The following is a 13619-nucleotide window of genomic DNA, read 5'->3' on the forward strand; positions in this document are numbered from 1 at the left end:
AGGATGGGAAGAGAGAGGCAAAGGGGCATGACTGGAAAATCCCTTCCTTGTTCTCCCCTGCACCCTGCTGCTGTCGGGGGGGGGGGGGGTCCAAGGCAGCAGGAGCCCGAGAGAGGGGGCATTCTCAGAGGCAGCTGGTGTGTGTGTATGTATGGGCACATGCGTGCAGGTGTGGTTTTCAGCTTGTTGTTATGAAATGAAACAAACTTTCAAAATGGTTCAAAATGAAAAGTTGGTCTCATGGAGCAGACGCCTCTTCCTTGCTTGGCCAGACTAAAACTCCCTCAGGTGCTGGTCTCAGCTGTGGAGTACATTTGAGTCCTGACCTTGCACATATCCTGCCTCAGTTTCCCCCTCTGGAAGGTTTAAACCTCCCTTCCCCTGACTCAAACCTTAAACCTTAAACTTAATCCTCTCTCCAAGGCTCTTCCAGCAAACACCCACCAAAGGCCGGTTCAACTCCCTCCTTACTGGTCAGCAGTCTTCTGTGTAGGTCATGCCAGTCCTGCCCCCCATTCTGTCAAGCCTGGAGGAGAAATCCTTTGCAGTTTGGGGGGTGGGCCATCAGCTGTGTGCAGATGGCCCCCAGCTCTGGAGTTCGCCACCCACACAATGAGGCCCAGAGCCTTGACTTCTAAGCCACTGGGATTATGCCCTTGGCTCCATGGATTCTACGGCCTCCTTGCATTGTCTTGTTTGCAATACTGTGGATACAGGTCTGTGGATACTGGAGAATGGTTAAAAGTACAGAAGAGAGCAACCGCGATGGTGAAGGAGCTGGACCCCCTGCCTAGGAAGAGACCTTAGGGAAAAGGGGATAGCTCAGAAGAAAGAAACGTAGAGGTTTAGACAACTGCACAGGGAACTTGCGTAGGGTGCAGGCAGGGGACTTTTCTCCTCTGCTGGAATTTAGGGGCATGCAACAGGTGTGGGGGAAAAGGACATGCTCCTTACTCTAGGCCTAATTCAGCCATGGGATGCATTGCTGGTGGAGGCTGGAAGTTCAGGTGCACTTCCAAAAGAGGTTACAGAGTCGTTGGGGAGGATGGCCCATGAAGGGCTCTTTGCCATTTACCGAAGCGCCATTTTGGGGGAGCTGGACCCCCAGCACTCCCATCGGTCTAGCTGAGGGTGGGGGGCTGATGGCAGGTGGGCCCGTTGTTGGCTCCAGTGGCCGAGGGGGCTGGACTGGTGGCACGCCTGGTGGCTGAGCAGCTTCAGCCAAGCCCTCGTGGGGGGAGTAGCACCTGGAGCGTCACACCCCTCGGCAGCCCTGTGGGTTCATTTCCCCACAGCAGCCAAGAGAGACACTGTGGGGCCTGGCTGCCCAAGTTCGTTCTTATAAGGGTGCATCGTTTGATCACTTCCAGGCCCGGTTTTGATGCCCACGTCCCAGCCTCCCAGATGGTTGCTCCCTCTCATGGAGGATCGCTCTTTGGCTCCCCACTCTGGGCTGACTGCCCTAAAGCATGATTTCTGAGAGTGGAGCACAGGCGTGGGGCAGACGACTCAGGACAAGAGATGCTTGGGGGCATCCTGAGCAGATGCGCAAGGCAGGCGGCAGTGCCCTTGGCTGAGGAGTGGAACGGCAAGCCTCCAGGCACCACTGAGCCCTTCTGCATGGCAAGGTGTTCATGAGTAGAAAACGCACGTAAAGCCATCTGGCACTGAGTCTGGCCCCCTTGGCCCCACGAGGTCAGGCGATGTCTGCTCAGCCTGAGGAAGACCTTTCCCGTTGCTTGCAGTCAAGTCCTTTTAAGGGCTGCCACTGCTGGGGATTGATCCCGGGATGCAGCGCTGAGGCCCTTCGGCTGAGCCGGGGCTCCTCACAGAGGAAGATTCTTTACCCCACTGCCCCCAACAGAACCTCCCAAGTCCATGGGAGGCCTCTGTGGCAGAGGAGGGCCTTGGGTCTCTGATCAGCCCAGGCTGAGGAGGGGCAGCCCGCTCTGAGGGTGAGGAAGGACCTTGGATGGGAGTTTTCTCCTGCAGTGGCAGCATCCTCTGGGTGCTCCTCCCAGGCACTCTGTGCAGCTCTGGACTGTGCTTTCTGCTGCGTCATGGGCTGCTGCTGCTGCTGCTGCTGCTGCTGATAATGGGTGCCTTGGGGCGGGGAGGGCCATGCCTGCCGGAAGTGTGTTCCTTATTGGAACCCTAGCAGCAGCACAGATGAGGGGCAGCTGGGTCACCACCCAGGAGCTTCTGCTGCAAACAGAGAAACACAGTTACCTGTTGCTGCCTTCCTTGTGCCCGGGACAGGCAGAAATACAACAGGGGGAGACTGGCATGCTCATACAACCCTCAGAAGAGCTCTGCTGGATCAGACCATGCAGAGGATCCATCTTGCCCAGCCTCCTGTCTCACCCAGGGGCCAAGATTCTCTGAAGAAATATGCATGCTCAGGAAAGCTTTGTAGGGACCCCTGGACTGAAACTTTGTTCTGTTGCCTCAGTCTAATATGGCAGCCTCCTGAATCTGTCTTAGTGGCCGGCCAGCCAGCCAGCCAGCAACTGGGCACAGAGGCCGGGGCCTTCCCTTGGTTTTGCCTCCTGGCTCTGGGATTCAGGGGCTCTGTGCTTCTGAAGGTGGAGGTTCCCCTGGTCACAGTGAGACCTGCCCTCCATGAATCTGTCTTCATCCCATTTGACAGGTGTCTGTTTCTGTGGCCATCACCACACCCCCTGGCAGCAAGTGGCCTCCATGTTGTAATCCCTTTCTGTGTGAGGGAGGAGTCTTTGGAGAGCTTTTGGAAGTCACACTCTAATTTCCCTCTAGCCCAGGACGGCAAAAGGCCTTCCTCCTCACAGACAAGGGGGGGAATCCCAGGAATCAAAGGGGCAAACCTTTCTCATGCCTTTGCCAACCTTTTGTTTCTCACGCACAGAACCTGGAGCAGAGGAGGAGTCCTGACTGCCCCCAAGGAAGAGAGGTTTGCACACTGAAGGGGTTTCTTGGCTTTCCCCACTGAGACTCAAGGTGGACAACAAAATTTAGCTACGCAAGAATAACAAATCTTGCCAACATTTTCCTTTACATTTCTAGTATTCTGTCCACCTGCCTACAGAGCTTTCCCAATTACATTTAGTGTGTTTAGTATGTAGTATGTGTCCAGAAATGCCCTGCATCTAAGAATTCTCTCCAGTATTTCAGTCAGTGGAAAAGCACTCTCTCGGGTCTCATAAATCCAGCAGGAGACTCATACCGAGTGAAGGAAGGAGCCATCCAGCTGCAAGCAACGAGAAGCTCTTGCTTGCCCTAATTACTTTGGCCCAAGCAGGACAATTGTTTCCTACCCACCCCCCTCCTGCTGGAAGGTGACACCCATTGTGATGTTTTGAAGGCTCTTCTAAGTCTGGTCTCTAGAAACAGCCAGATTGAGAGAATGCATTCTCTTCTGCCTGGGTCAGGAAGGCTTGAATGACCCCTGGGCGTGATGGACTCTCAGGACATGTCTCCTGGACTCAGAGAACCAGCGGTCTTACTTTCTTCTGTGGCGTCTAACCTGTGGAGCTACGTGCCACGCAAGGCCAAGCCTTTCTCTTGGGAGCCTTATCTGGTCACCACAGCACAAGACAGTGGGGCGGAGTCCCAGCCATGGGAGCCAAGGGAATGCCCAGCTCTAATGACCGCGGCTTCAAGGGAAGCGAGCTTTCCTAGGTGCGGGGGAGGGGGAACAGCAGGCTTCCACCTTTCTGTTGTACTCTTGCTCGGTCTGAATGCTTTAACAGGCCACACACATGTCATTATATTTTGCACACTCCAAGTATGACCTCTGGAAATGCACCACGCCTATTCAGTCTTATGATCTGAAATGTGCTAACGGGAGGGGCAGCAGGCAAGCTCTTTAGCCCCAGACATTGTGAAACGGGACAGATCACACCTGACTCACCCACAGGAACGTAGCAGGACACCTAGCAATGAGGGGAGGACGCTAAACAAACGTCAGCGCAGCTGCAGAGTGCCAGGCACACAGCTCTGCCCATTGGAGATCCTCTCAGACCCAGCCCTGAACAGAGACCAACACCTTGCTACAAGGGGGGGGGGGCAACTCCCCATCCCTCAGCCCCTCGTGCTCCCAGGGGGCTGTCCCATAGAAGCCCCTCCTGCTCTCCCCCCCCCCATCACAAAGCCGCAGCATCCATAAGACAATTCATATTTTTAATTTCAGGGTTTGAACATGAGACTGTTGAACTAAGTGATGAGATTTCAGGATAAGTTGTTGTTCTGGATGTTTAATCAGAAAAGGCTTGGGGGGGAGGGGTGTGGGTGTCTTGCAAAAGCAACACAGGGGTAGGGCAGTGACATGAGACAAGAGAGACAGTGGGCATGTCCCAGAAAAGCCCCCATGCCCATACATCCCTCACCCAAGAGGCCCACCTTCTTCTCCTCCCTTGGCAACACTTGGCCCACCCCTGCAACTCCAAGCTGCACCCCCTTCACAGGGGGAATCAGGGACAGCCCCAGGCAACAGCCCCCCCTCCCCCCATGGCCAGCTCAGGAAGGCACTGATTAGGACCCCACACACGGCCTCTTGCATTGTGGGTCCACAATGGGGTGAGGCTGTCGGAAGAGGACTGTGGTGTGTCCTGGGAGGAGGGACGTGTGAAGAGCATGGCAGGAGCGGGGGGGGGGGGGGGGGGCTGAGGGAGGGAGCTGGCTGAGGAAGGAGAGGTGGGGAGGACCTTTGGTAAAGTGCAATCCACAGTCCCTGGCCTGCAGAGGCTGTGCGCCTTGTGCAAAGAAGAATCCCACGGCAGCCAGCCTCGGCATGCTGGGCTCAGAGCAGCAGCCCCGTCCCTGGTGAGGCCCTCTGCTCTCTTCCTCTCCACATCCAGGGTGCCTGCAGGCGCGCCGTTCTTCCAGCCTCAGCAGAGGAGACTCGCTGACCTTCGAGGGGTGGACTACATGCCCTCCCATCCTGCTGGCCCCACTGCCTTCCTGGGCCCGAGGACAAGGCCTGTGGTGATCATGCATGGCTTCCTGCCTGTGGCCTGACCCCCGGCCTCATCACAGCTGCGTCACCTGCGGCCGGGCAATCCTTGTCTGCAGCAGTGAGAGAGAGGCAGGATCAGAATCCAGGAGGCAGCCGAAAAAACCCTGGACATTCCAACCGCCTTGAGCCCCTCCACTCCACCCCTGGCTTCCTCGCCAGGCTCCCTTACCTGGAGAGAGGTGTCCACCTTGTCCAGTCGAGGCCGGAAGGATCCCTGGCCAGAAGAGGAAACCTGGTCATCACTTGCACCGCCCTCTGACGCTGCACAGAAGAAAAGGGGCAGATGCTTGTTTCTTGGGCCAGGTGGGGCCCCTAAGGAGAGCCCACCCCAGCACACCAGGAGCTCAGCTCACCCAGCAGGTGCCCCCCAAAAGCCCAGGTGGCTACCATAGCCCCTGGTCTCTGGGGAGAGAGAAAGCAGGGGAGACGTTTTACACCCCAACATTTTACATCGCATCTGCTGCTGAGTCCCCAAGCCGCCCTGGAACATGCACACTGCCAGCACAGCCGCCTCCAAGGAGCCCTCCCTCCCTCCCTCCCCCTTGCTGCAGTCCACCTTTCTGGGGGAGCAGCCCAGGCCAACCCTGCTGGGGCCCGAGCCGAGCCGGCAGCACATCCTCCTTGAGCAGGGTGGCAGGGCCGGGGCTCCTCAGACAGAGCGGGCACTTTAGGGCAAAGTGAAAGGGGGCTGGTGTGTCACATGCGATGAGGCCTGGCATGCAGAGACACACTTCCATTTCAGCAATCTTTTCCTAGTTTTAAAAAACCTGGAAGGCAATCGAGGCAAAGTGTCTTCAGTGGGCCAAGGGAGAGACTGCCAGCTCCAGTGTGGGAAATCCCGGAGATTTTGGAGGGGACCTCAGCAGAGTCTGTTGCCCGAGACTCCTCCTCCCAAACAGCCCTTTCCTCCAGGCACCTGCAGGTCTCTGGCTGGAGATCTGTTTCAATTATGGGAGAACTCCAGGCCCCACCTGGAGGCTGGCAACCCTGCTGAGAGGGCACAGGAAGGGGCGGTTTGTGGGCTCCAAGTGCAATGGGAAAGGCCAGTGGGCAGCTCCACCCGAGCTCAGCCGTTCTGCTGCCCCAAGATGACCTGTGGGGAAGGCTCTGCTTTCTCTTTTAACCAAGTTCATTTGTGAAGCAATGAGAGGAATTTCAGGAAGGGAGGGGATTGCTGGGCCCAGCAGGGCCAGCCAGTCTAGCAAACCTCCCCACTGCGCTAATGGGACCATTAATCAGGCAAGAGCCAGAAGCAGCTTGCCTCCACAGGCTTTGCGCTCCCCCTGCAGTGCGGGAAACTCTGCACACACACCCACACACACTTGGCAAGCAAGACAAGGTGGAAATGGGCTGCTTTTGGCTCTTCCCTTGGCTTCTGCGCTCTCGCTTGCCTTGTTATTGTTGTTGTTGCTGTTATTGTTTTTTCACAATTTATTCCCCACCACTCCCTGGCAGACTCGTGGCAGGTTACAGCATCTTATAAAATCCCCATTAAAACACCCATTAAAAACATAAAACCCCTATATGACAGGAAACCCACTCGCAACCCCCACTACTAGCAGGATGGAGAAGGAGGTCTGCTGATGTTCTACTCAAACCCCAGGGGGGGGGCATCAGTTTACCTCGCCGGCCCCAGCCCCAGCCCCAGCCTCAAGCATAGACCTGGACCTTCCTTGCTTCTCAGACCGCATGAAGCCTGCCTGGAAACAAAGGGTCCACTTGGCCCTCAGGAACCCACGCTGCAGATGGCCAAGCTCTTCTGCCCAGCATGGGGAGGCGCAGGAGGCACAAACCCATGGCCCCTTGGGAACTGCCCCCTCACCGCACCACGCCACCCCCAGCACCCAGCACCCAGCACCCAGCACCTGATCTGCTGTCCGCCTCTGGCTTCCGCCGCAGGGGGTCTCGAGGGCCCGTGTACCTCTCGGACGCACTCTCGTACCACCTCTCTTCATCAGGAAGGCCCGCCAGCCTGTGGGGGGAGCAATCAGACAGTGTGCTTGGGGAGGGTGCATTGGCCTAGAGTCCCCTCGACCAAGCAGCCCTTTTCTCTCGGGAATCTGGTCTCTGTTGTAATTCCGGGAGACCTCCAGGCCCCACCTGGAAGCTGGCACCCCTCAGTAGCTACTCCCTGATCATCACACATCATGGAAGGCTGACGCTAGGTGCCAATTCTCCTGGCAGACCTGGCATGGCGGCAGAGGGCACTTGACTGCAGGATGAAAGGCACCCATCGCCTACTCAAGGGAGCAAGCCAAGTGCCGCATTCACCCCCCCCCCCCCCCGTGCCGCCCATGATCAGCCAGAACTGCAGGGCTGGGCCAGGACACAGAGATGAGCTCCTCCAGGGGCAGACTGGTGGCTTCTGAGGCAGAGGCATCATCGGGTTCCCAGAAACAGAGGTGCCTTCCCACCCAGGAGGCCCACTTCCCCCAGCCCCAGTGCCTGTCTAAATTGTGGGTGGGGACAATGGAGGGCAGCCCCCCCCCCGCCGCCTGCCCGCCCGCCCGCCTGCCTACCTGTGGGCCTTCTCCCTCCGACAGTAGTGCCTCCAGCAGAGCAGTCCGGCCAAGACGAGCAGCAGCAGCAGGAGGGCAGCCAGGCCCAGGGCCACCCCCACGGCCACCCCCACTTTGCTGACACTCTGCTCACAGTGGCGGCCCATGTACCAGTATGAATCCGACTGCTCGCAGCTGGGGAGAAAGGAGACCGTGTCACGCTGAGCTGTCACGCTGGCCAGCAATGGGACCCAGGTGCTTGGGCAGTGTCTATTGGCCCAAGGATGCAGTCCTCCTAACCTCTGCATTGTCACTTCCGAAGGGGGGCTGCAGCTGGTCAGGACTGGGACCTACAGCATCTGTCCAACCACAATTCAGGGAGACTCAAGGGGGATCATGCCCTGCACAGCTCCAAATGAGCTTTCCGAGCCCCCCCCCCCCTCCCTGGACTGGAACAAGCAGCCTCCTGCCTCACCATGATGGGGAGCACAGGTGAGCCAGACTGACTCCCTCATGCCAGAAAAAGAGCAACACTCCAGAAGTGCCCCTGTGCTACCAGTGACATGGTGTTTGACTGAGCAATGGGGAGAGAAGAGCTCCCCTGCCCATCCCAGGGGCTACTCACTAGCAAGTGGGGCCACTGGCCTGGAGCTGACAGGTTCCTCGCACACAGGTGAAGGCGTGAGGGTGCAAGGGGCTGCAGCTGGAGATACACAAGGCCTGGCCATCGAGGTCGTAGGGCAGGAAGTAGTCCTGGAATTCCTTTGGCACCACCTGCTCATTCCTGCAGGCTCTAGACAGTTCTGAAGAGGGAAGGGGGAAGGGAGGCAGAAACATCATCCCTCCAGCCCTTCCTGTGCCTTGCTGTTCTGGACCCTCACCTCAGGGCCCACAGCACCTGCACCCACCTCTGGTTCCTTCCCACCCCAACGCCTTTGTGCCAGTCCTCCAGGGGCTCAGGCCTGGCCCCTCTCCCCCCTGCTGTTCGAGCCTCCAAAGAAGGGTGGGGTTAACATAGCCCAGGCTCTGGCTTCTGTCAGCCTCCGTGAGGCTGCCTCCGGGCCCTTCGTTCTTCTCGTGCAAAGCCGGCTGCCCGCTGCACCCAGGGGTGCCCTGCCCCGCACCGCACCGCGCCACCCCACCCCACCACTCCTGCTCCAACCCTCACCTTCAGAGGTCAGGTTCACTCGGGACATGTTCCTATAGCAAACACTCCGTGGGTGATCTGAAAGAGGGAGAAGGAGGCGTCTCCAGGGCTGCCAGGGCCAAGCACAAGTCAGTGGGTCCTGCAACCTCAGCCCATGGCTCACTTGCAGGGCTGCAGGAAAGGAGCCACCCACGGGTTGCTTCCTGAACCCCCCACCCCCAGGGGCCTCTTCCTTTCTCTGGGTGGGGAAACCACAGACCATGGGGCAGTAAGAGGTCACCGCCTTCCTTCACCCTCCCTCTCCTTCAACAGACCGAGAATGACCTGCAATATCAGGCACAGCCCACCCAATGGACCTGACTGGGGGCCTTGGAAAGCCCTGGCATGTTGGCAGCCCAAGAAGACACCCAACCCACTGCTGGCAGTTGTCAGGACAGCCCCCCGGCCCCGGCCCCGGCCCCGGCCCCGGCCCCGGCCCCGGCCCCGGCCCCGGCCCCGGCCCCGGCCCCGGCCCCGGCCCCGGCCCCGGCCCCGGCCCCGGCCCCGGCCCCGGCCCCGGCCCCGGCCCCGGCCCCGGCCCCGGCCCCGGCCCCGGCTCCGACCAGGCAGGGCCAGGAGAAGCCAGATGGTAGATACTGCCGTGCCGGGGCAGGTCCCAGTAGGGGGGAGGGGGCAGTGTGTCCCAGCCAGGGCCTCAACGGACAGGCAGCTGGCAGCAACTCACCTGCTTGGCAAGACTCCTTGCGGAGGTGCTCCCGGAGGGAGTTGAAGGTGGCATCATAAGTAGCGCTGAAGCCGGTCAGGGGCGTGAAGAAGAGCACAGCGTGGTCCACGAGGATACTGCCGTCGCTAGGGTGGAAGAGATGCCGGGTGGCGGCAGCTGGCCATGGGCAGGCCGGTGGGGGCGACCCCTGCCAGCGAGGAGAGGCACCTACAGAGCCCTTCCGCTTGAGGGTGAGGGGAAGGCACCTGCCACACTGGGGCTCCTAAATTTCCAGGGTTCTCCAGGGGAGGGGGCACTCCAGGGGAGGGGGCACTGGGGCTCCTAAACTTCCAGGGTTCTCCAGGGGAGGGGGCACTTCCCTTCCTGCACCAGGCCCAAAGCGGTGCCACTCGCCACCCCCCAAGCTCCCTGCTCACCTCAGCCAAAGGACTTTTATGCCCTGGAAGTTGCTCACAATCGTCCTGTAGAAGCCCTGCATCTGCAAAGACACGGCAGCACCCATGGAGAGAGAGCCTAGCCAGGGAAGGGACCTGAAGGGGCAAGCTGAATGTGGGCCTCAACAGACAGAGCACCCCCACGCTCCCCTCACCTGTTTCTTAAAAGCAGTCACAAATTTCTGAGCGATTTCAGAGGAGAGATTGTTCATTTGTGGGTGGTATTGACCCATCACCTTCACCGTGACCTTGATGGTAGCCACCACTCCCGCTGCAGGCAGAAAGCACAGGATCAAGCACCGTGGGGGGAGGAATGGGCCCCACAAGTTCCCCACTCCCTTCAGAGGAAGCAGCCTGGGCCTGCTGCTTCCCTGCAAAAACTCTCTGGTCGACCAGGGGCCTGTCCAAACCTCTCATCCGGCCCAACCTCACAGGGCTGGTGTGGTGGGAGGATGAGGGGAGGAAGGCCAAGTGATGTGAGTGGGGGGAGCACCATTTGGGCTGCATGGGCTACCCCCCCCCCCACTTAGGCAAGCAGGAAGGGAGCCCATCAGGGAGGGAGTGAGGGGGCTGATCCCAGCAGAGGGAGAGAGGAGGGGGGAGGGAAGGCGGCCCCTGTGGAACTCACAGAAGGAACCCTCCCCCAGATTGGAAAGTCTCCCCACTGAGAACGCAGCAGAACCTCCCAGGGAGCTGGCAAAGGGCACCCTGCTCAGTGGCCCTGATCCAACAGCCCTATTTGCAGCATACAGACAGGGGCAGGCAGGCCATCTGCAGGCCACCGTCTGAGCCATTGCTGCCTGCTCTGCTTCCCTCCCCATCTTTGTTGTCCTGCCACAATCTTTGCACACACTAGAGCTTTCCCCAGGGACAGACCAAACAACAGACAGCGGCCACATCTCTCTGGAAACCTCTGCATGCAGACAGCAAAAGGCCTGGGAACAGCCTCTGCAGGGCACTGGAGTTCCCTTGTGAGCCCCTTCTGGCACTCAAGCCCACATCCTCGAAGGGCCACCTCACCCCTCCTCTTTGGTGCTGAGAGACCCTGCCCCCTCTGCCATGGACCAGGAGCAGTGCTCAAAGCTCCAATCGAGGGATCCCCTGGCACAACACCCCCGCTCGAGATTACAGAAACCAGTTTCCCTGTGGAGAATAGGTGGGCTCCCTGACGTCCCTGAGGTTCTCCCAGCCCCAAATCTCCAGGAGCTTCCCCACCTGGGTAGAGCCACCTAGTTTACCCCCCCCCCCCCCCCCGTGATCCCTGCTCTACACCCAGAGGGTCCCTGGAGGAAAATTATCTCCCCACCCCAAAGTAATTGTCGGCATAACCCTTAGCCTGTAAGAAAGCCCCCCCGCCGAGCTCAGCACTCGCTCCTCCCTTCCTGCCGTCCCTAGAGGGAGACCCCCAGGGAAGTCCAGGGTCACCACACACAGGCAGGGAATGGCAAACACCCTCTGCTAATCTCTTGCCTTAGAGCTCGACAGAGTCACCATGAGTCTGATAGGCCTTGACACCGCTTTCCACCACCACGAACACAAGAGAAGGAAAACACACAGAGCATCTTCCCCAGGCCAGACTTCTGAGCGGCAATGCAGAGGAGAGAGGAAGGGGAAGAATGCTCCCCACGGCATCTGAGGGAGGCCTCTTTCATGCAGGTCAGATTCCCTTGGCTAGAGGGAGGCTGGAACCATGAGGGGAACAGACACAGAATACGCAATGATGTCTCCCCACCACTTTCTCAAGGACCCACAGGGATGCTTAAGCAAATCCTGCAGTGAGGAGGGGGTCACACTAGATGGGCTGGGTGGTCCTTTTCAACCCGATATCTCTTCTATGATTCCATGAAAAGAAAAAGCTGCATGCCACTGCGTCATACATCTGGGCTCAAATTCCCCAAGGAGGACATTATGCAACCAAAGGGGACTTACCAGGGATTTCAGTGTGGACTTCCTGGCACCTCTGACCAGTAAACAAAGGTTTACAAAGACATGAATTCCCCTGAGGAGTGCCCCCATTAAGACAGAAGAGGCCAGGGGCACTACTGGAAGGAACTGAAGTGAGGAAAAGAAACAAACATTAGAAAGAAGAAATCATTCCAAACATCAGTTGGCAATAAAGCAATAAAGCAAGCACCTTCTGTAAACGCAGGAAAAGCAGATGTTGTGGAGTTCACAACAACATGGCTAGTAACTGGAACACGAGAAATATTAGACGTTGTTCCCGGACGAGAAACACTGCCAGAAGTAGGGGGTACCACTGATGGTGAAACACTCGGAGAAGTTTGTGAAGACGATGTCCTGAATCCTGATGCAGATGGAGAGAAAGATATCTCCGACGTAGAAAATTGAACAGTAGCTGGAGAGGACAGGAGAGGTGAAGTGACAATATAGGTTGAGCTCAAGATCTCAGTAGTCCCATTGGTTTCCATATGAGGAAGGTGCGTTGTTAATTCAGTTGGTGGAGTTAGGGATGGGATAGAGGTCATGATGGGTTCAGAAGTGATCATGGGGGCACTGGATGTTTCAGAAGATTCCATGGTGTGGGATGTACTTGGAATCATGGATGGAGAGGATTCTGAGGACACTGGAAAAGCAGATGGGGAGGAAAGCACATGTGAAGTCACCATTTCAGTTGAGCTCAGCATCTCAGTAGTTGCACTGGTTTCCATATGAGGAAGGTGCGTTGTTAATTCAGTTGGTGGAGTTAGGGATGGGATAGAGGTCATGATGGGTTCAGAAGTGATCACGGGGGCACTGGATGTTTCAGAAGATTCCATGGTGTAGGATGTACTTGAACTCATGGATGGAGAGGACTCTGAGGACACTGGAAAAGCAGATGGGGAGGAAAGCACATGTGAAGTCACCATTTCAGTTGAGCTCAGGATCTCAGTAGTTGCACTGGTTTCCATATGAGGAATGTGCGGTGTTAATTCAGTTGGTGGAGTTAGGGATGAGATAGACGTCATGATGGGTTCAGAAGTGATCATGGGGGCACTGGATGTTTCAGAAGTTTCCGAGGTGTGGGATGTACTTGGACTCCTGGATGGAGAGGATTCTGAGGACACTGGAAAAGCAGATGGGGAGGAAAGCACATGTGAAGTCACCATTTCAGTTGAGCTCAGGATCTCAGTAGTTGCATTGGTTTCCATATGAGGAACGTGCGTTGTTAATTCAGTTGGTGGAGTTAGAGATGAGATAGACGTCATGATGGGTTCAGAAGTGATCACGGGGGTACTGGATGTTTCAGAAGATTCCATGGTGTAGGATGTACTTGAACTCATGGATGGAGAGGATACTGGAAAAGCAGATGGGGAGGAAAGCACATGTGAAGTCACCATTTCAGTAGAGCTCAGGATCCCAGTATTTGCACTGGTTTCCATATGAGGAAGGTGCGTTGTTAATTCAGTTGCTGGAGTTAGGGATGAGATAGACGTCGTGATGGGTTCAGAAGTGATCATGGCGGCACTGGATGTTTCAGAAGTTTCCGAGGTGTGGGATGTACTTGGACTCATGGATGGAGAGGATTCTGAGGACACTGGAAAAGCAGATGGGGAGGAAAGCACATGTGAAGTCACCATTTCAGTAGAGCTCAGCATCTCAGTAGTTGCATTGGTTTCCATATGAGGAACGTGCGTTGTTAATTCAGTTGGTGGAGTTAGGGATGAGATAGACGTCATGATGGGTTCAGAAGTGATCACGGGGGCACTGGATGTTTCAGAAGATTCCATGGTGTAGGATGTACTTGAACTCATGGATGGAGAGGATACTGGAAAAGCAGATGGGGAGGAAAGCACATGTGAAGTCACCATTTCAGTTGAGCTCA

At 57.2% G+C, this 13619-nt stretch overlaps 1 protein-coding gene across 1 annotated transcript; it reads right to left on the bottom strand.

The window, feature by feature from the left end:
- Positions 1–4144: 4144 nt before the first annotated feature.
- LOC143825646 (mucin-3A-like) lies at positions 4145–12342 on the bottom strand. Its single transcript, XM_077313833.1, has 11 exons — positions 11931–12342; positions 11726–11848; positions 9952–10067; positions 9779–9840; positions 9363–9487; positions 8660–8716; positions 8117–8294; positions 7513–7686; positions 6859–6965; positions 5163–5254; positions 4145–5043 (listed from the first exon to the last, which is right to left on the bottom strand). Exons 1-11 carry the CDS (start codon positions 12331–12333, stop codon positions 5008–5010), a joined length of 1473 nt encoding a protein of 490 aa, XP_077169948.1. The 5' UTR covers positions 12334–12342; the 3' UTR covers positions 4145–5007.
- Between the last annotated feature and the right edge of the window lie 1277 nt (positions 12343–13619).

Source organism: Paroedura picta, chromosome 16 (assembly GCF_049243985.1).
Source record: "Paroedura picta isolate Pp20150507F chromosome 16, Ppicta_v3.0, whole genome shotgun sequence".
NCBI lineage: Eukaryota > Metazoa > Chordata > Lepidosauria > Squamata > Gekkonidae > Paroedura > Paroedura picta.

What these genes read in the sequence shown, in the direction of transcription:
- LOC143825646 (XM_077313833.1), bottom strand. Translation starts at nt 12,333, where the DNA reads ATGGAATCTTCTGAAACATCCAGTGCCCCCATGATCACTTCTGAACCC. An exon ending in TGACTGCTTTTAAGAAACAG is followed by an intron (nt 9,841 to 9,951) that starts GTGAGGGGAGCG and finishes GTGTCTTTGCAG; the next exon opens with ATGCAGGGCTTCTACAGGAC. An exon ending in ATAAAAGTCCTTTGGCTGAG is followed by an intron (nt 9,488 to 9,778) that starts GTGAGCAGGGAG and finishes CTTCCACCCTAG; the next exon opens with CGACGGCAGTATCCTCGTGG.